A 21,084-nucleotide genomic window follows, 5' to 3' on the forward strand; every position below is an offset into this window, starting at 1 on the left:
TGTTTGTTGGTGGGTGATTGTCTCCTGTGATGTCTCTCGTGTTGTCGATGTATATTCACATACGGGACTGTTTGGCTGTTCGTTTCGATGTCGTCTGTTTCCTGTTCGTGAGTTTACGTTTCAGTTATGTAAGTTTATGTTCAGGTTTCGTTCTACGTCGTTTTTCTTGTTTTTGTAAAGTTTGGTAAAGTGTTTGTTTTCGTGTTGCCATCATCATCAGTTTTGTCGTTTATAAATAAAAAGATGGCTTATTTCCCACAAGCTGCGTTTTGGTCTGAAGATCCTTCTCTCCTCACCTCGTCCGAGGATGAGGAGAGCGACAGCCGTAACATTGTGTCCGAACTTTTGACGGGTACTGTGTCTTTATAATCTATCAATAGCAACATTTTTATTAAACTAAGTCAGCCTGCTTTTCTAACACCATTCTAATCAGGTCTCTACACAGGCCCAGAAGGATTCTGTGAGGGCGGGACATTTTCTGGCGACAGTAGTCCAAGCAGTGCTTCTGCTGTGAAGCGTTGGAGGCCCAAAAACGTGTTGGCTGCAGATACTGTATAATGATGTCCAGCTTCTTGGACTTCTTGTACAGTACAGTACAGTACAGTTAATAACAGTGGTTATAAATGCTACAAAATCCACCTTCATTACAATAAGTGTATCCAGATCACTTGATTGACGTACAACATTTGCAACTGGTTGCCGTCCACTGCCATATCTTCTTCAGCACAGTGGCCTCTTTCCCCTTCAACTCTCTTCACCACCTGTAGGAGATTTGCTGTACAGCCCTGATCCTTGACACCCCAACCTCTTTCACCCCCCCCCAGGGCACTCTGGGAATCCAGAAATATGATCCCCACCACATTTGCAACATTTTACATTCACAGACTCCTCAATAACATACTCTTTCCGTCTGCAAACACCTGACACGTGGGCAGACCTTTTACACTTCTTGCATTGCATCAGATTTTTTCACGAACGTTCTCACGTGGTATCTTATATATCCCATCTTTACATAGGTTGGTAGATACTCTTCATCAATTATCAATAATACAGATAAACTTTGCTCCTTTCCCCCGTTCTTCAAACAGGTCCAGCGGCATGCGTCCATGGCAACTGTCGGATGCATGGTGCTCTTGACAGAAATGTTCTTTCTTGCCTTGCATTGGTGTAGTGTGAGTGTTGTCTTGTTATTCCTCAGCACTGTTGTGGAGTACAACGTCTGTGCAGGTGCCTTATTTTGTGCAGAGGGAGAGAGCTCCCGTCTCACTTTGTTCATTGTGCCGACTAAGCTTGTTTTATTTCCAAGCAACTTGTTCGCCATTGACAGTGCAGTGAAGAAATTGTCCATGGTGACATTTTTCCCTTTGCCAACGTAAGGTCCCTCAAGCCTCGTCACCACATTCTCCGACACTCGCTCACCTGCTGTCTGATGTGGATCTTTTCCAAAACGGCGTCCGTTCCTCTCTCCCATCTCACCGTTTCATTTGGTGGTGGCGCCGGCTCCTGCTCAGTGCGCACCGTTCAGGCTTTTTACCACTTAGGGCTTGGAGGTGAAGGTTCGGGCTGGGGCTCAGAACCAGAAGAATAATCATCGGAGATGTCGTAATTCATTTCTTCCCCGCCATCTGAGTCGTTATCATTCAGATCTCGTAGCAGCGCTAACGGAGCATGTGCATCCATTCCCCTTGGTCTTCTTGCCACTGTAAATTACACACACTCTCACTGTGTACTCCAAGTAGACCAGAGTAGACTGATTGGATTGGGTGGACTGATATAGGGTACATAACATTTTGAGATTATAATTAGAATTTACCAATAAAATAGAATGGCCCGTCCTGTTCCTCATTCGCAATAGGTAATTACATAATTAGGCATTGCCCACTTCCCCTTGCTCATTAACTCACCCATTCACCCCCTTTCCACCCATCATAGTTTACTTAATTTATTTCTGTTGTTATATGTGTGAAATTACTTTCGGTATAGTTTAAGTTCAGTTTTAAAACAATTATCGGAGTGATTATCACCTGGCCACTGAACCTTCCAATGTCTGTAGAATGAGCAGAGCGGGCCCTACTGTCTGAAGAATGAGCGGAGCAGGCCCTACTGTCTGGAGAATGAGCGGAGCAGGCCCTACTGTCTGTAGAATGAGAGGAGCAGGCACTACTGTCTGGAGAATGAGAGGAGCAGGCCCTACTGTCTGGAGAATGAGCGGAGCAGGCCCTACTGTCTGGAGAATGAGCGGAGCAGGCCCTACTGTCTGGAGAATGAGCGGAGCAGGCCCTACTGTCTGGAGAATGAGCGGAGCAGGCCCTACTGTCTGGAGAATGAGCGGAGCAGGCCCTACTGTCTGGAGAATGAGCGGAGCAGGCCCTACTGTCTGGAGAATGAGCGGAGCAGGCCCTACTGTCTGGAGAATGAGAGGAGCAGGCCCTACTGTCTGGAGAATGAGCGGACCAGGCCCTACTGTCAGGAGAATGAGGGGAGCAGGCCCTACAGTCAGGAGAATGAGCGGAGCAGGCCCTACTGTCTGGAGAATTAGCGGAGCAGGCCCTACTGTCAGGAGAATGAGCGGAGCAGGCCCTACTGTCTGTAGAATGAGCAGAGCAGGCCCTACTGTCAGGAGAATGAGGGGAGCAGGCCCTACTGTCAGGAGAATGAGCGGAGCAGGCCATACTGTCTGGAGAATGAGCGGAGCAGGCCCTACTGTCTGGAGAATGAGCGGAGCAGGCCCTACTGTCAGGAGAATGAGGGGAGCAGGCCCTACTGTCAGGAGAATGAGCGGAGCAGGCCCTACTGTCTGGAGAATGAGCGGAGCAGGCCCTACTGTCTGGAGAATGAGCGGAGCAGGCCCTACTGTCAGGAGAATGAGCGGAGCAGGCCCTACTGTCAGGAGAATGAGCGGAGCAGGCTCTACTGTCTGGAGAATGAGCGGAGCAGGCCCTACTGTCGGGAGAATGACCGGAGCAGGCCCTACTGTCGGGAGAATGAGCGGAGCAGGCCCTACTGTCGGGAGAATGAGCGGAGCAGGCCCTACTGTCGGGAGAATGAGGGGAGCAGGCCCTACTGTCGGGAGAATGAGCGGAGCAGGCCCTACTGTCGGGAGAATGAGCGGAGCAGGCCCTACTGTCTGGAGAATGAGCGGAGCAGGCCCTACTGTCTGGAGAATGAGCGGAGCAGGCCCTACTGTCGGGAGAATGAGCGGAGCAGGCCCTACTGTCTGGAGAATGAGGGGTAACGGGGGAAAACCATTCAAATAATGACATTCCCTCCTTAAACTGGTAACAACTCCAGTTCTGTTTGTGATATTATGATTCTAACAACGGCAGTGTGTTATATAGACTTATTTAGGAAGAGAACGGAGGGGGACTTTAAAAATGACAAAGTAATTAAATAAATTAATGATAAGTTAATAAGTTAATGAGCAGTCGAAATGACTGCTTTAGCGGTTCTAGTGTTAACTACTCCTGGAATTATTTTCCTAAGTTATACACTATTAATGTCCAACGGGACGCCAGAGATAGCACCTTTTACCAGTGCCCTGCTCCGAAAATCAAAGCTGTCCACTGCATGCGTAGATAATTTTGCGAGCCACGATGCGCGCTCCTTTTGCTCTTTAGATATACACGATATCAACACCATACCGCTACTGGTTACTTTGACTGAATCCACTTTTCTCAATGCCTTCTTCACCATCCTCGTGACTTCAAAAGGGCTTCCCAAATTAACATCCTTATCCAAAAAAACGCACTCCAACAAGCAACGATTCATCAGACTCGTTATCCACAACCATTTTCCCCCTTTTCCATTCTTGGGCTTCACTGTTGTCCACTCATCCTTCTCACTAACTGTACTCAACGCACTCTCAGCTTCAAACAACACTTCTGCTACCGCCATCTCAACCTCTCTCCACTGTCTGCTGGCTAGCTACCTCCCGCTCTCACGAGACTTACGACAACACGATTTGATTTGGGGAACACAAATTGATTTGGGGAAACAGAACTACTATTGGCCAACTCTCTCCCATCTTGCCCTGCTACTTCCTATATGCTAATTACACAGTACCACCCACTCCAGCTGAGTGAAGCATGCTAGGTAGCAGGTCACTACTGAAGAGAACAGCTGCTATGGAGTCACAAGGCCTGAACTGTGACCCCCTAGTCAAAAGGATGCAAAATGCTGATGAAATGTGTCATTAATACCTCTCTTATTGCTGAGTCATGCCGAGGTGTATTTATGTGAAGGGTTGTCATTCAGATGGAAAGCGTTCATGATATGCTTTAGTACCATTACATGTTGAAATGTATTATTCTGTACACTACTGTTCACTACTGCCTCAACCACAGGCTGACCTGTACACATTAAAATAAAAGGGAAAGCCACTTAGTCTAGTACAGGGTACCTAACTGGCGAACAGTGGGCTGAATTTCACCCTGAATCTAGTTGATGATCCCAGCCCTAGTAGTTCAGCTGTGACTTGTACACAAACACGAATGTGTGCATTTGATGTAATTGCGGGAGTTGCGTGCAAGAGAGTGTGGGCAATATACTGTGTTAGAAAGGATTTGTGTGTTTTCTATCAGTGCGAGTTGTGTGTATGTTTTTTTTCTCCAGTGTCAGTGTGTCAATGCCTGTGTGTTGTGTGAGGTGGCTGGTGAAATGAGATAGACTCCTCTATCACAATAGCCACTGGCTCAGTGACGGCGTCTGTATGAGCTGGGCTCCGAGGCTGTGCCCACGCACGCTCCTCCACCCAGGTGGAAAATGAAGATACGTGGAGCTCTTATCTGGCTGGAAGTCCACATCACTGTCCCTTATCCCTTCCCTGGAAAGTATAAGGATGAATGGTATAAACCCTGGGATAATTAAGTCCCTCTAGATTGATCATGTGTGTGTGTCGGTGTTGTGTTCCCCCTCCGCAGTGCTGGACTGTCCTGCGCTGACCCTACAGAACTCTCGTAGTCTAGACACTCTGTCAGACCTGAAGCTGCAGCGTCTGGAGGTGGAGCTAGAGGGGGCGCGGCACCAGGCCCAGGGGGCGTGTCAGAGGGAACAGGAAGTGAAGGCCGAGTGTGAGAGACTGCAGGAGGAGCTGAAACAGATCCAGAACAACCACATAGAGAGGGTCAGTGGACAACACACACACACCTAACACACACACACCTAACACACTGGGACGTCTTACAAACTGGTACATTCTCCCTCTATTTTCTAAAGCATAGTCAGTTCTGTCTAACTCTTGTTCTCGCTTGGCTCTTGCTTCGAGCACCTGCATGCTAATCTGTTTTCCCGCTCTACTTCAGCAGGAAATGACATCGTCGTGTGAGCAGTGTGATGTGGAGTGGATCAAGAAGGTGGGAGATGAGCAGTAAGTGAAGACAACAACCATTTACTGTGTGACACCTCCCTAAGACCTGCAACCTTTTAGACTGCGAGAGAGACACGGAGAGAGATAAGAGGAAGAGAATAGTAGTAAACAGTAACGTTTCACAAAAAAAATGTATTCAGATTTTTCTGAGGGTGCACCCTCAGCACCCCTCCTTCCCGCGGCTATGCCTATAAGCCTTGCACTGGATAATTATGTGAACCTCAGTCTCTTTCAATGTGGGGAACAGACTTGTGATGAGGAGCCTAGTTGTGTGGTAATATATAATACAACAATAGAGGGCAGTGTGGGCACAAGGGCTTCCTGACATACAGCAGTCGTCATTTGTTGTTTCTCAGAGGAACCAAAACTCACGCTGTGGACCCCTGTTGAATACCCCTGTCCTAGACACAGTCACGCCACACACAGCTCGCCCACAAGCTAGTGCAAATCCACACTCGCGACAAGTTTGACAGGAGTGAAATGCAAAACACTGTTTCGATAAGAAAGTGGAAGTAAAGTGTATGGCAGAGTGGCTAAGGTTGAGTGTGCTAGAGGCCTGGGAGGGGAAGCCTGCTACTTTTCCAGTCACATCTTGCTTTCCTATCCTTACTCACCAACCTACCTGCTAGCTGTCATTTTCTTTCTGAATGGCCGCTGACTTCTTGTAAGTGCTCTCATTTATTGTAAATGGCTCAGATTCATGTGGAACAGGTCATGTGTGTTGCATGTTCTGGCGAGCAACAGTTTGGCCCTCACAGACACTTATAATTGGCTTCAAACGGTCAGGACAAATGTAGAGATTATTGAATGCGTTCATTTGATTGTGTAGATTGTTCTGGAATGAACTTGACTTGGTTGACATAATTGCTGACAATTGTAATTGCTTTGTTCAGTTCCATAGTATGGAGATCACGTTTTCAATGTAAAACAAATTCAGAAAGACAAAGAGCCAACTGTAAGGAACAACACATAATATACAGTAGATCATGTGTTATCACAGCCACTGGGCAAAAACTGGTTGAATCAACATTATTTCATCCCCAAATATCTACCGATGATGTTATTAAATCAACTCGAAAAACTGATTGGTTTTGGCAAAAAGTCATCAACGTATGGGCATTTTGTCTTTTTTTCGCCCAACTTTTAACCTAAATCCAATGACATGGTGATATTTTTTGTGGATTTCACGTTGAATTCATGTAAATTGGCAACTCAACCGAAACTAGACATTGAACTGAAGTCTGTGCCCAGTGGGTAGCTTCTGACACTGTGTAGGCTGTGGACATGAGTCGAAAGCCAGCACTCATTTAGTGCTTATCTTCATCAGAGACCTAAAGAGGGCTATGGGGCCTCATTACCTCTGCCTCTGCAACTTTATGTACCAGAATTTGTCATCCATTGCTTTTTCTTATGAAATATCATTGACCAAATGGAACTTTTACTGAGAAATGATATGATGTATGTACGTATATGTTGAGTTGTATTTAGGATCTGCGTTTCTTACAGTTGAGTGAGAGCAGACAGGCCGTACTCAATAGCAGAGCAAAATAGATATTAGAGCATACAGGCCAAGAAACTGTGTAGTAGTTACAGAAACAGCAAGCCTACAGTCCATACTCTCTAATATGTGTTCAGAGGTCAAATCCAGCTCATACGACCCACACACGCACTTCATCTCCCACACACAACCAGCATATAGATGGGCTGTCATGAATTTCTTCCTCGCTATATAACAGTCATCATCTTTCCTCCTACACGGGTGCACGCACACACACACACACACACACACACACACACACACACACACACACACACACACACACACACACACACACACACACACACACACACACACACACACACACACAGAAAAGGCATGCACGAAAACACATACACACACAGATGTGTGTGTTTCTGTTCCATGTATTTGAAATATACATTTGATTTACTTCTGAGTATTTTGTATTTTGTATTACACTGTGCTGAACTACACTCCAATGTATTTTGTAACAAGAGACTTTCGAGAGTTGCATTTTGTATTTTCAAAATACTAAATACTTTTCAATACCCTTTTTTTATAGCGATTCACCATTTTGTGGCCCTCGTTCACCCTGCATTGATATCAGAAGTCTGATGGCACTATGGTGTGATAAGAGTGTCTACTAAAGGAACTAAATATAAATGTACATTTAAAAATGAACAATTGCATATCATGCTGAATATGAATCTAATGAGCTCTGCCCCGAAACAAGGCCAATAATAAACCCAGTGTGCTTTGCAGTTCATTTTGGTATGTTAATTTAATACATACACAGTACATTTACATTTTGGTCATTTATCAGACACTCTTATCCAGAGTGACTTACAGTCAGTGCATTCTAAGTCAGATCAACAACAACATATCACAGTCATAGCAAATAAAATGTGTCTATAACTGTTACAGATAATGTTGTTGCTGTTTGGGCTGGCTTCTTGCAAATGTATTTCTGTATTTTAAAATACAATATACATGTATTTTAATTAAATACATTTCGAAATACAAGTATTTTGGAGTTTATTTTGATATATTGAGCTTGGTATTGGTATTTTGTAATTGTATTTTGTCGTTTTTTGCCAATCCTTGTACACACACAGACTCAAAACCTTCCAAAAAGCTTTTACAAAACAAAGATGGATGCAGCGCATTGAAGTCTTGGCAGTGTTTATGAACCAACAGAGGTGTTCACACATAAGATATTGCACAAGGTGCTGTGAGTGAGATGTGTTGCTTTCCAAGCCGTCTTTTCAAAGATTGTGAAAAGGCACAGGCGACGTTGAGACTTGTGTGAGCCGAAGTGTGAAAAGGAAGAGTTCCGTATGTCAAAACAGTCAATAAGTACAGTTCTGTGGGAGAAAATGGCGAGAGACTGGAAACTGTCACTCAGACATTCCCCTTGGACTGTAAAAGAAGGTAAGGGGATTTCAACTCAAAGCGAATACAGGTACTTCCATCTACATGAAAGAGTTGGATAGAGGCAGTTGGGAAGAAGAGGACTGTTTTTTTCCCGAATGTCATCAATGGTTTCCACAGTTCCTGTAAGTTATGGATGATCTATTGTATTTTCAGATTGTTGTGAAGGTGTTGGTGGAGAGTTATAATGAAGGGGCTTTAATAGCCCACTCTGTCTGGGTCACGCATAAATGTAGGGGTAGGCCTGTCTGAACAACTGATTCTACTGACTAACTGGTGGAACTTATGAATGCAATGTCTCTGTGGCCAAAATGACAGAATTTTGTGGAATGCTACCTTTTCATACATCTTTAAATAGAAATTAAATGAATTGATTCTTAGATAAACATTGAGATGTTCCATAGCTGTGGTTAATTTGTGGTGGCAGCATCATTCTCCTGAAAAATAAATGGTGAAGACCGATTACTATCGAGGGAAATGGAAAAGATTCACAATAATGACAAGTGATGACTGTAATTTCCATTATCTGTTGGTTTGGTGATGTTTACTGGTTAAAAAAAATCCATGCAACATGTGATATGTTTTCTATTGGTACTGCATGTGATTCCCTCTCCCTTCTACGCACAGTGGGTTGTGAGAGTACTCAAAATTTGAGACTTCTCATGGCCATATAGAATTATTACAATTTCTCAATTTCTGGTCGTGCAGTTGAAGTACAGTGGGGAGAACAAGTATTTGATGCACTGCCGATTTTGCAGGTTTTCCTACTCACAAAGCATGTAGAGGTCTGTCATTTTTTATCATAGGTACACTTCAACTGTGAGAGACGGAATCTAAAACAAAAATCCAGAAAATCACATTGTATGATTTTGAAGTAATTCATTTGCATTTTATTGCATGACATAAGTATTTGATCACCTACCAACCAGTAAGAATTCCGGCTCTCACAGACCTGTTAGTTTTTCTTTAAGAAGCCCTCCTGTTCTCCACTCATTACCTGTATTAACTGCACCTGTTTGAACTCGTTACCTGTATGAAAGACACCTGTCCACACACTCAATCAAACAGACTCCAACCTCTCCACAATGGCCAAGACCAGAGAGCTGTGTAAGGACATCAGGGATTAAATTGTAGACCTGCACAAGGCTGGGATGGGCTACAGGACAATAGGCAAGCAGCTTGGTGAGAAGGCAACAACTGTTGGCGCAATTATTAGAAAATGGAAGAAGTTCAAGATGACGGTCAATCACCCTCGGTCTGGGGCTCCATGCAAGATCTCACCTCGTGGGGCATCAATGATCATGAGGAAGGTGAGGGATCAGCCCAGAACTACATGGCAGGACCTGGTCAATGACCTGAAGAGAGCTGGGACCACAGTCTCAAAGAAAACCATTAGTAACACACTACGCCGTCATGGATTAAAATCCTGCAGCGCACGCAAGGTCCCCCTGCTCAAGCCAGCGCATGTCCAGGCCCGTCTGGAGTTTGCCAATGACCATCTGGATGATCCAGTTGAGGAATGGGAGAAGGTCATGTGGTCTGATGAGACAAAAATAGAGCTTTTTGGTCTAAACTCCACTCGCCGTGTTTGGAGGAAGAAGAAGGATGAGTACAACCCCAAGAACACCATCCCAACCGTGAAGCTTGGAGGTGGAAACATCATTCTTTGGGGATGCTTTTCTGCAAAGGGGACAGGACGACTGCACCGTATTGAGGGGAGGATGGATGGGGCCATGTATCGCGAGATCTTAGCCAACAACCTCCTTCCCTCAGTAAGAGCATTGAAGATGGGTCGTGGCTGGGTCTTCCAGCATGACAACGACCCGAAACACACAGGCAACTAAGCAGGCAACTAAGGAGTGGCTCCGTAAGAAGCATCTCAAGGTCCTGGAGTAGCCTAGCCAGTCTCCAGACCTGAACCCAATAGAAAATCTTTGGAGGGAGCTGAAAGTCCGTATTGCCCAGCGACAGCCCCGAAACCTAAAGGATCTGGAGAAGGTCTGTATGGAGGAGTGGGCCAAAATCCCTGAAGCAGTGTGTGCAAACCTGGTCAAGAACTACAGGAAACGTATGATCTCTGTAATTGCAAACAAAGGTTTCTGTACCAAATATTAAGTTCTGCTTTTCTGATGTATCAAATACTTATGTTGTGCAATAAAATGCAAATGAATTACTTAAAAATCATACAATGTGATTTTCTGGATTTTTGTTTTAGATTCCGTCTCTCACAGTTGAAGTGTACCTATGATAAAAATTACAGACCTCTACATGCTTTGTAAGTAGGAAAACCTGCAAAATCGGCAGTGTATCAAATACTTGTTCTCCCCACTGTATATGGGAAGTCGGTGTTTGTCTGACACCATATTTCTCTTATCTTCCACCATCACTATGTAGAGGAAGCGGAGTCAGATTCAAGTGAAACACAGAAGGTTTTATTGAAATGAGTTTGAGAGTGCAGATAAGCTTTACCAGATCTGTTTGGGTACACATTGGCACATATCTTCCTCCCTCCTCCCCATTTTAAAACGTTGTATGACATTTGTGGCGATATACCTGGTAGACATTATAATACTATACGTGGTTCATACAGTATAGTTCATGATCTTTGTCGTTTGGCTAAATACAGTAATCGTTTCTCTTCGGGATAAAGATCTTAGGCTTGTGTGCGGCTGTTCGGCCATGGAAACCCATTTCATGAAGCTCCTGAAAACAGTTATTGTGCTGAAGTTGCTTCCAGAGGCAGTTTGGAACTCTGTAGTGAGTGTTGCAACCGAGGACAGACGATTTTTACATGCTATGCGCTTCAGCACAAGGCAGTTCAGTTCTGTGAGCTTGTGTGGCCTACCACTTCATGGCTGAACCGTTGTTGCTCCTAGATTTTCCACTTCACAATAACAGTGTTGACAGGGGCAGCTCAAGCAGGGAAGAAATTTGACGAACTGACTTGTTGAAAAAGTGGCATCCTATGACGGTGCCACGTTGAAAGTCACTGAGACCTTCAGTAAGGCCATTCTACTGCCAATGGAGATTGCATGACTGTGTGCTCAATTTTATACACCTGTCAGCAACAGGTGTAGCTGAAATAGCCGAATCCACTAACATCTAGTCCAAAGCCTTCCCAGAAGAGTGAAGGATGTTATAGCAGCAAAGGGGGGACCACCTCCATATTAATGCCAATGATTTTGGAATGAGATATTCAACAAGCAGGTGTCCACGTATCTAGCTACAACCAGGACTGACCTGAGAAAAGACTGCGTTTCCACTAATGCGATTCTGCTAACAAGATAAAAGATGCACTCTCTATTTTTCAATGCAGTCTGATTTACCACACCTCTTAATTTTATTGTCTGTAAAATAAAATAATCTTAAAACTTGGCTGAGGTTTACACCGCAGACCAATTCTGATCTTTTTTCAGTAATTGGACTTCTGACCAATCACATCAGCTCCAGAAAAATATCTGATGTGAAAAGATCTGATATGATTGGTCAAAAGACCAATTAGTGGGAAAAAGATCAGAAATTATATTTTTTGTAAACGCAGCCATTGTGTCAGACTCTTTTCTTTTTTAAAGCTTCACATTTTCCATAACTAGCACCTCACGCAATAGGACGTGTGTTCATTTTCTGTCATATCACCATATTATCTACCACCATCATCAATGTTCAAGAGTCTTATGTGAAATTGTTTTTTGAGCTCAGATAAGCTATGTTTTATCAGATAATAGGCTGGATAGCGCATACGCACTGCTGCCATCGACCACAACCACCGCTTTTCCGCTCTTTTTATGTTTTCAAATACCACCGGTGTTGCCTTGTGACAGAGTTGTTTGAAATAGCTGCCTCGTTACCATGGAAAATGTCTGGGTGTAATGTTGAGGCAGCTGGCTGTCTGCTTTACGTCTGACTACTTTACAACGGTGTGATTCATGTGTGATTAATATGATTGGTATTCAAAAAAATACTCTATATTATGCAATGATATCAACAATGTAATTGGTATACAGTCAATCTGGAGATGAGAAAGGAATGCATCTAGGAACTGCTTAAATAGACGTATGATAGATGTCAAGTGTAAATAACCATAGACATTTTGAAAACTAGAATGCATTTAGTCAGGTAACCTCAGTGTGTACACACATTTGAAAGTAATATCAGTAGAATGATTTCAAAGGGGGATTTTGATTGTTTGATTGGTTGGTTGGTTGGTTGGTTGATTGGTTGATCAACTCGGTTCTTTCCCCCTGCAGGGTGAATTTGGCACTAGCCTACACAGAGCTAACTGAGGAGTTGGGACGCCTGCAGAAACTGAGCTCCAAACAGAAAGAGATCCTGAAGAAGACCTCCCAGGAGCATCATAGCCCGGGTTAGTAACATCGCTAGAGAATGATATATGGGCCACATTTACAGGCTAGCCCAGGTTAGCAACATACCTTCAGAAGTTTACATCTTAATAAAATGTATTTAAAAAATCGTTTAAAAAAACGTCTTAAAAACCTTTTTTTAAATATCCTTTAAACCTGACCATGACGTCACAAAATACTCTATAATATCGTTGTTGCAACCAGTTTTGTCCGCTGGGAACATTTACAACTTTCAAACTGCAGCGCCTTTTGTCTTCCTCTGTCATATCAACAGCTCCCTCTTTACCACAAACCCCAACCCAAAAAGGTGTTTCAATGCATGCTTCTTTTTTTACAGACACTGGGAAGGGTAATGAACAAGCTATATGCATACATCTTGAAAGCAGCATTGTCATGCTCACCTTACAAAACAATACTTGCTTTGTTGCTGTCACAGAACCCAACCTGACACACAACACACATCACAGGATGGGAGAAGCACAGGGGCTGCTGCAGAGCAACACCCCTGGAGCAATTACAGACAAAGAGCTTTGCTCAAGGGCACAACGGAGGTAGGGAGGATATGGGACATACAGTATACTACGGCTTACAGCTCACTCCCTCAGCTTGGGAATTTTAACCGGAAAAGATAGGAATGAACTAGACTATCGAGGAACTGGAATTGTGAGGTCGGGCACTGATGTTTGGTGATTAGGCTCGCAGTAGACGTTCCAATTCATCCCTAAGGTGTTCAATGGGACTGAGGTCAGGGCTTTGTGCAGGCCAGTGAAGTTCTTCTACACCGATCTTGACAAATAATTTCTGTATGGACCTCGCTTTGTGCACGGGGGCAATGTCATGCTGAAACAGGAAAGGGCCTTCCCCAAACTGTTGACACAAAGTTCGAAGCACAGAATCGTCTAGAATGTCATTGTATACTGGAACTAAGGGGCCTAGGCCAAACCATGAAAAACAGCCCCAGACCATTATTCTTCCTCCACCCAAACTTTACAGTTGGCACTATGCTTTGGAGGAGGTTGCGTTCCCCTGGCATCCGCCAAACCCAGATTTGTCCGTCGGTCTGCCAGATGGTGAACCATGATTCCTCACTACAGAGAATGCGTTTCCACTGCTCCAGAGTCCAATGGCAGCGAGCTTTACACCACAGCCGACGCTTGGCATTGCACATGGTGATCTTAGGCTTGTGTGCGGCTGTTCGGCCATGGAAACCCATTTCACCATTTTCCCAACTCCTGAAAACAGTTATTGTGCTGAAGTTGCTTTCAGAGGCAGTTTGGAACTCGGTAGTGAGTGTTGCAACCGAGGACAGACGATTTTTACATGCTATGCGCTTCAGCACAAGGCAGTCCAGTTCTGTGAGCTTGTGTAGCCTACCACTTCACGGCTGAACCGTTGTTGCTCCTAGACTTTCCACTTCACAATAGCAGTGTTGACTGGGGCAGCTCAAGCAGGGAAGAAATTTGACGAACTGACTTGTTGAAAAAGTGGCATCCTATGACGGTGCCACGTTGAAAGTCACTGAGCTCTTCAGTAAGGCCATTCTACTGCCAATGTTTGTCTATGGAGTTTGCATGGCTGTGTGCTCAATTGTGTACACCTGTCAGCAACGGGTGTAGCTGAAATAGCCGAATCCACTCATTTTAAGGGGTGTCCACATACTTTGGTACGGAAAAATGGAAAAAGTCAAGGGGTCTGAATACTTTCTGAATGCACTGTATAGTGTAAAGTAAGTAAGCCTACAGCAGTTTTTTTACTCTCCTAGGGTTGCAGAGCTACATATACAGTACAGATGTAGGATCTTAATTTGAGCCAGTTTGCTCCAGCAGGAAAATAATCCTGCAGCAACAGGAAATGTGAATTATTACATGAATTATAATTCATTATAATTGATACATGTTTTGTTAGGGAAAATGAAGTCTGGCATTTTGAAGTAGAAATTACAAACTCTAGAAGCCTTTTTAAACCTTGAATACACTACAAGTTTGCATTTCCTGCTATGCAGGACAATTCTTATCAACAAAAGAGTGATCAAATTAAGATCCTACATCTGTATGTGTGCTGAAATACATACGTTCTCTCCTCAAGTCTCTGTTTTCTCAAGTCTCTGTTTTCTCTCTATTTCAACACTCTGTGGAGAGTTCAAGAACACCATTTACCCTTTTTTCACTCAACCGCAGAACCATAAATGTTTCCCCTTTGAGATGCTTCTGATTCATCGATGCGCCCATCTTTTTTTTTTTGCTAAATTGCTGATAGCTGTCACAAGATTACAGGAAGCATCTCATACTGTACTGTAAAATGTGTCAACATTCAATTAGATCTGTCTTAGGTGAGGGGAAAATAATGTATTCAAAAATGTCTTTTTTTTGCCTATCTTGTCGAGTGCGCTGCTTGTGGAGAATTGATTCATGCTTTGTGATCAGACAAACCTATTTGCATTGCAAATCCAGAGCAACACAGCGTGTCTGACGCACTGTAGAAAGAAGTAGAGAAATATTATTCAGGAAAATAGCATAATGTGATATGGTAGATATGAAAGATTTTCTTCATTATCAAAAATATATTTCATTCTGTGTTATTGCTAGAGACTTTACCAGACAAAAACTCCTCCTGGCCCTAGTTACTTCTCATACAGATCACTCTGTTGTCACAGAGAATTTTCCTGCACAACAGAAAATACTCATTGTAGTGTATTTGAGGTTTTAAAAGGCTTCTAAAGTTTGTAATTTCGACTTAAAAATGTCAGACTTGATTTGCCCTAACAAAAATGTATCAACCCCTACAAAAATGTCCATTAATTATCACATTTCCTGCAGGATTACTTTCCTTGTGTGTGAAATGGAAATGTGTTTTTTTGGATATACAAACTCCCCCAGAGAGTGGGGTCACAGCCATTTTTGACAGCAACTCTGGAGTAATTAGGGCCTTGCTCAAAGGCAGATTGACAGAATCGAACTAGCAACCTTGCGTTTACTGGCCCAATGCTATAAACGCTAGGCAACCTGCCAACCACCTGTATGTACAGTGCATTCAGAAAGTATTCAGAACCCTTGCCTTTTTCCACATTTTGTTACATTACAGCCTTATTTTAAAATGTGTTAAATATAATTTTTTTCTCGATCTACACACAATACCCCATAATGACAAAGCGAAAACATTTTTATATTTTTTTATTTTAGCTAATTTATTAAAAATAGAAAACAGAAATACCTTATTTACGTAACTATACAGACTCTTTGCTATGAGACTCGAAATTGAGCTCAGGTGCATCCTGTTTCCATTGACCATCCCCGAGATGTTTCTACAACTTGATTGGACTCCACCTGTGGTAAATTCAGTTGATTGGACATTATTTGGAAAGGCACACACCTGTCCCACAGTTGTCAGAGCAAAAGCCAAGCCAGGTCGAATACATAAAAAAAAAAAAATCTATTTTAGAATAAGGCTGTATTGTAATAAAATGGGAAAAGTCAAGGGGTCTGAATACTTTCCGAATGCACTGTACTTATGAGTAACAAGTAACAACAGGCTTTAGTCCTATTTTGGCGAGATGTAATAACTTTTGTCTTCCAGAGACAGTCTTGTGTGCTGCTCTCTGACTCCCCCTGTCTCTTCTGTTTCCTCAGTCCAACGCCAATCCCACCCCCCATCTCCCATTCATCACCAACGCCACTCCCCTGTGCCCCAGCGCCACTCCCCCATCCCGCCCCAGCACCACTCCCCCATCCCCCAGCGTCGCTCCCCAGTTCTCCAGCTACAGCGCCTCTCCCCGGACATGCACCGACGCTCACCCCTGCTGGATATCAATGATGGGCCCGCCTCCTACTCCTGCCGGCCAGCCAGCCACCACCTGAGGGCTAGCTTCCAGGGCCGTCGCAGCTACTCCGAGGTCGCTGACCCTTCGGCCTACCAGCGGCCGCCGCGCCTCAGCCTGGACCCCGTGTCCACCCTGCCCAAGCCCCGGCCCTACAGGGACTCCAGCTACTCCAAGCAGCATCAGCAGCACCAGCATGGAGGCTCCCAGCATGGGGGGTCCCCCCACAGAGGAGGCCAGCTCCGAGGTTCCCAGTCTGGGCTGCAGAGGGCCGGCAGCGAGGTGGGCCTCCACGAAAGTTCCCGCCACTCTCGAGAGCTGCCCTTCCCCCTGTCCGAGGTCTCTCCGAGGTCTCACCTGCACTTTGAGCCTCTGCCACCCCCCACGCCCGCCCCCCAGCTGCCGCAGTCCTCTGAAGACGAGGAGGAGTGGACCTGCCCGCACCCCATCAGCCCCCCACGGACGCTGGGCGTGCCCAACAATGTGTCGCCTCATGGGGTCATGAGGGGGCCGGCGTCCTGCTCGCCCTTCCCCATCCCCTCCAGACCCAACACCCTGACCTGCCACCCGCCAAGTTACCTGCACACAGAGCACGCCCAGTCCTGGCCCTCCATCAATGTGAGTCACACGCACACTCTATCCCAAATATACTGTAGAATATCATTATTCTATCACAACAAATCTCTAAAATTGTAAAATGGGTTAGCAAGGTTAGCTTGTTATCCCCCTCAATCAAAATATATATTTGAAAGAGAACTGCCCTTGACTTATTAATGCCTTCCTGCACTGTGCTATTTAATGGGAAATGCTCTGTGTCACATGACATTTGTTCTAATGCACCTTTACATATGAGCTTATTTTCTTCATGAAATTACCTAAATGGTCCAAATATTATAACTGATAGTTGCCATTGACCAGGGCTGCCCAACCCTCTTCCTGGAGATCTACCGTCCTGTAGGTTTTCACTTCAACCCTAATTTAGCATATCTGATGCAGCTAATAAGTAGAATCAGGTGTGTTAAATTAGGGTTGGACTGAACCCCACAGGACGGTAGTTCTCGAGGACGAGGGTTGAGCAGCCCTGCCATAGACCCACACTGCTTGTTGACCTGAATGCTGTGTGTGTGTGTGTGCTTTGGATACAGCTGTGGATGGAGACAGAAGAGAGTGACATGAGGAGCTGCCCTCTATGCCAGCTCATCTTCCCCATTGGTTACCCTGACGACGCCCTCATCAAGCACATCGACTCGCACCTTGAGAACAGCAAGATCTGATCGCCATGGCAGCACTGCACCCTCTTTTTAGTTGCTACAATTTTTTACTTATTGTGGAGTTATTTTAGGTTTTGTTACGTTTTTAAGCTGGCTAGCTTTTGTTTGACAGTACTTGAGGGCTTTTTGTGGGTTTATTAGCATGTTTGGAAAAATAGGTTGTTTTGGAAATGACATGGATGGCGTTGCGGTTCATGACAGACAATTTCCTTGACAGACGCAAGATCAGGGACATTGCAGGCAACTTGCAGTCCATTTGTTTTTATATCTCACACTTTAGCAGTACTACTTGCTGTAAAGCGTCCTGCTTTACTTTCCTCTCTACCTATGTACAGCAATACAGACCAACACAATGAATTCCTGGAATTATTTGGGTGACTCTAATGGATAGATCCAGTCTGTTTTTTCTTCAGGGCTTTACGATGTGCAGTCAGAGGTCAGAGTTATGTTATGGAGAGAGGATGGCTGTGTTAATTGTGTGTAGAAAGGAATTTGTCCTGCAGGGCAGGCATGTAGTTGGCGTGACGACCTCGCTGTAGTGGAGTGGAAGGAACACATAGGCAGTTAATCTTTAGGCTTGTGGCCTGATCAAAACTCTATATGAATCTTAGCACCTTAAATTAACCTAAATGAGCCTATATTAAAGCATAATCCCCCCCTAAATTTTCCATTTAATGTGTAGTTTGATATATCCGTTCAGTAACAAGTAAAAAGAATCTTAAGATATATTTTCATTTTTTTTCTCCAAATGATAATGTGTCACACATGTATTGTGTTGGTGACATTTGACCCTCACAGGCGTACACACAGCTGTATATAGATAGTAGGAAAGGAGGACTCCTTATAGGGAAGAGCGCAGGGAAAATATTTGTATATGATAACAGTGATTCAACTGGGAGTCTCTAGTCTTCCTGAAGAAACAACCTGAAAACACTTGTAGTGGAACACTATTTATCACTTTTGTCCAAAAGAAAACATTTCTCAATCCTTACAGTCCAACACTGGCACACTTAGTATTTTGTATCTTATACAAAGATATTTCAAATATAACCTCCAAAATTCAGAGTGAGTGTTCGGGGTAATATTATGGAATCGTTTTTTTATTGAGTCGAATATGTTGTACATAATTGTTATCTGACATTTTGGTGAGACACAGTGGCTGCGTTTACACATGTCAAAACACACCAATCATAATGTAACAGATCAGAATTGGGCTGCCTGTGTATATACAGCCAATGTGAATGTGTCAATGTGTATCCATCAATGCATTTAGGTAGTTGTCAATTTTGGACAAGATTATATTCAGAATTCACCAACATGGCAAGTTGAACAATGAAATAACACAAGGGCCATACATTGATTTGAGCAAATCAGTGGCCTTTTATAAACCACAAATATTCTATACTGTTATGTATATTCATATATCACTCTGTGTAAAACTTTTAAAGCTGTGTACAGACAGGTATTGTAAGCCTAATGCAAGTTCTTCTGTGGTCAATAACTTTAATCAGGACATCTGCTATTAATCATCTCTATTATCCTGGCTACCAATTTAAAATATACACAGAAAAATCATATTCTGCTATTAATCTATTTTGTAACCTACTGGTTTGAAGTACCGTTCTTGCTAGCTTATCTTCAATCAATTTAACAACCTACATGACTAATACAGAATGCTGTTGATAAGCATTTGATATATTCTTGGCCCAATTTGTAATGTACCAAAGAAGAAATGTAGCACACCATAGTTTGGTTACTATAAGAGCTATATATATATATATATATATATATATATATATATATATATATATATATATATATATATATATATATATATATATATATATATATATATATATATATATATATATATATATATATAGTCCTATATATATACTATATATATATATATATCGTTTACTAAATATTCTATAGTAGGTCTACAAACGGGTGGAAAATTAACCAACTCACCTATGTAAAATCCTATGGTCATATGTAAAAAAAAAAAAAAAACGCAGACACATTTTTACATCTCAAAATGATTTCACTTTGGGAACTCTGTTCCCACGCATTCCTGCCCCTGGTAGTACATCTATATTATCTTTTGAAGCTAACAATGATGTATATGATTGTGCAGTTAGAATAATGGTGTCAATTGCTAGCCAGCCCACACAAAGACAACATTGTCTGTCATTGGCTGTGTACAGAATGTCATGTTGGATTGTACCTTTTGATTACTTTGAATGAAGTACCCTTTCATAACCAAAGAAACCTAGATTAGATTTATGTACAGGATATACACTTATCTCTCTTGATGATGACCAAGTATCAATTAAGCATATCATGTTCACACAGATATGAATGGAGAGATAATACACAGATATGAATGGAGAGATTACACACAGATATGAATGGAGAGATAATACACAAATATGAATGGAGAGATGATACACGGGAATGAATGGAGAGATTACTAAAATGTCAATGTAAATAGGAATGGAGAGATGATACTGTTTTAAGGAAAACATTCATGACCAAAATATGTTGACCAGCAGCTGTAGTACATAGCAAACACGCCTATCAGCTCACAATGTTAAGCAGTCAAATGTATATACAGTATGTTGTTAATGTAATGGCCACACACACACACACACACACACAACACACACACAGTCTGATTCTCAAACCACTATCCACAAAGAGGTAAGTTATGTAAAGATTTCCTCTCCTGCTTTTTTTTGTGCTGCAAATCCTCCGTCAAGTTTCAAATCAGATCAAACACTGACGTTGACAAAGTCTATAAACCCTCTTTCTAGCTTTGTGACTTATCTGATGATAACAGTAAACCCTTGCGTGGAAAAACCCTCTCTGCGGCACCCTCGACGACTGACTGATAAGAGCTCAACAGATCTTTCTAACAAGCTAAAGGGCCACTAATGAGGAAGAAGAATCACTATGGAGGTATTTTGTGCACCGCTGGATTTCAAGGACTTTCAACAACTTGTATTTAAAAATAAAAAATAGTTGCGTAAGGAGTTGTGACTTTTTCTTTCTGTATCTACATTTTCTGAAAAATAAACTGGAACTTGCACTGAAAGGACTCTCAGAATTGGTTGGTTTCACTTATGTAGAGATACGCAATAAATGCTATTTAGTAGTCAAGATAGCATTTATTGTGTACCTATACGTAATTCTTGTGTATCTCTACTATTCAGAGATAAACAGTTGTCCAGGCCAGTCTCTACTAAGCTGCTGTGGTGTCTAATTTCCAACCTATCCCATCTATCTCTCCCAGAGCCACTCCAGACTGCAGAGCGGAATCT

At 43.1% G+C, this 21,084-nt stretch overlaps 1 protein-coding gene across 4 annotated transcripts in view; it reads left to right on the plus strand.

Annotated features, from left to right (window-relative positions):
• tbkbp1 (TBK1 binding protein 1) overlaps window positions 1–20,858 on the plus strand; it is a 72,581-nt gene extending 51,723 nt beyond the window's left edge. For 3 of the 4 annotated variants that reach the window (XM_055912676.1, XM_055912704.1, XM_055912611.1), the window contains exons 6-10: window positions 4,920–5,122; window positions 5,301–5,365; window positions 12,563–12,678; window positions 16,303–17,108; window positions 17,636–20,858. In XM_055912676.1, the coding sequence (XP_055768651.1) occupies window positions 4,920–5,122; window positions 5,301–5,365; window positions 12,563–12,678; window positions 16,303–17,108; window positions 17,636–17,764 (1,319 nt within the window). In that variant the 3' untranslated portion in view covers window positions 17,765–20,858. The remainder of the gene's footprint in view (window positions 1–4,919; window positions 5,123–5,300; window positions 5,366–12,562; window positions 12,679–16,302; window positions 17,109–17,635) is intronic. The other variant, XM_055912633.1, reaches the window with a different exon arrangement.
• Window positions 20,859–21,084: the final 226 nt, after the last annotated feature.

The sequence above is a fragment of the Salvelinus fontinalis genome, chromosome 1 (genome assembly GCF_029448725.1).
Source record: "Salvelinus fontinalis isolate EN_2023a chromosome 1, ASM2944872v1, whole genome shotgun sequence".
NCBI lineage: Eukaryota > Metazoa > Chordata > Actinopteri > Salmoniformes > Salmonidae > Salvelinus > Salvelinus fontinalis.